Below are 712 nucleotides of genomic sequence, written 5' to 3'. Positions count from 1 at the left end.
GCAGCCGACTCTGCCCCGCACCGCGGCCCACGCGTGACGGGCCGCGGCGGCGTGTCTCCGCCACCCCCGCGGCGCCCGGACCGAGTCCCACCTGTGCGGCCGGCCCGGGGGGTCGCGTAGGTTTTCTCCAACTCCATCCCGGCTGTTCAGGACTTGGGGAGGCGGACAGAGAGAAAAGTTTCCGCGTCGTGTTGCTATCGCCTTCCCGTTCCTTCTTTTTTCTCCTTTTCTCTTCTCTTCTTGTTTTCTCTTCGCTTCTCTTCTCTTCGCTTCTCTTCGCTTCTCTTCTCCTTTTTTCTTTTCCTTTCTTTTCCTTTCTTTTCTTTTCCTTTTTTTTTGTTTTCTCACTTTTTTCTTCTTTTTTTTCTTCTTTATTTTCTCTTTCTTTTTCTTCTTTATTTTCTCCTTTTTTTTTCCTTTCCTTTTTTTTTTTCGAGGGCCTCTCGCAGGTTGGAATAATTCAACTCTTCCGCTCCCCGCCGAGCTTTTGCAGCTGATCAGTGAGCTGAAACTAAACGTTTTAGGTGGAAAAAAGCCTCTGAAGGAACCGTGAAATGATTAAGAAACTAAAGAGCTCCTCGCCATGTGAGATCATGTCCTGTTCTCTAAAACATCACAAGATGTCCCCAGACGCAGCCAAAACCCAAGAAAACTCTGACATCTGTTGTAGCAGGAATCAAAGTTTGCTCGCAAACAGCCGCCCCCCCCCCCC

The 712-nt window shown here is 49.3% G+C and overlaps 1 protein-coding gene across 4 annotated transcripts in view; it reads right to left on the bottom strand.

Moving 5' to 3' along the window:
- PAX5 (paired box 5) overlaps positions 1-137 on the bottom strand; it is a 135,091-nt gene extending 134,954 nt beyond the window's left edge. For all 4 annotated transcript variants that reach the window (XM_010566428.1, XM_010566429.1, XM_010566430.1 and 1 more), the window contains exon 1: positions 92-137. In XM_010566428.1, the coding sequence (XP_010564730.1) occupies positions 92-137 (46 nt within the window). The remainder of the gene's footprint in view (positions 1-91) is intronic.
- Between the last annotated feature and the right edge of the window lie 575 nt (positions 138-712).

This window comes from Haliaeetus leucocephalus, unplaced genomic scaffold (genome assembly GCF_000737465.1).
Source record: "Haliaeetus leucocephalus isolate CR32 unplaced genomic scaffold, Haliaeetus_leucocephalus-4.0 Scaffold210, whole genome shotgun sequence".
Classification (NCBI taxonomy): domain Eukaryota; kingdom Metazoa; phylum Chordata; class Aves; order Accipitriformes; family Accipitridae; genus Haliaeetus; species Haliaeetus leucocephalus.
The sequence above is the reverse complement of the archived record's forward strand: the minus strand, read 5'-3'. Positions and strand labels throughout refer to the sequence as shown.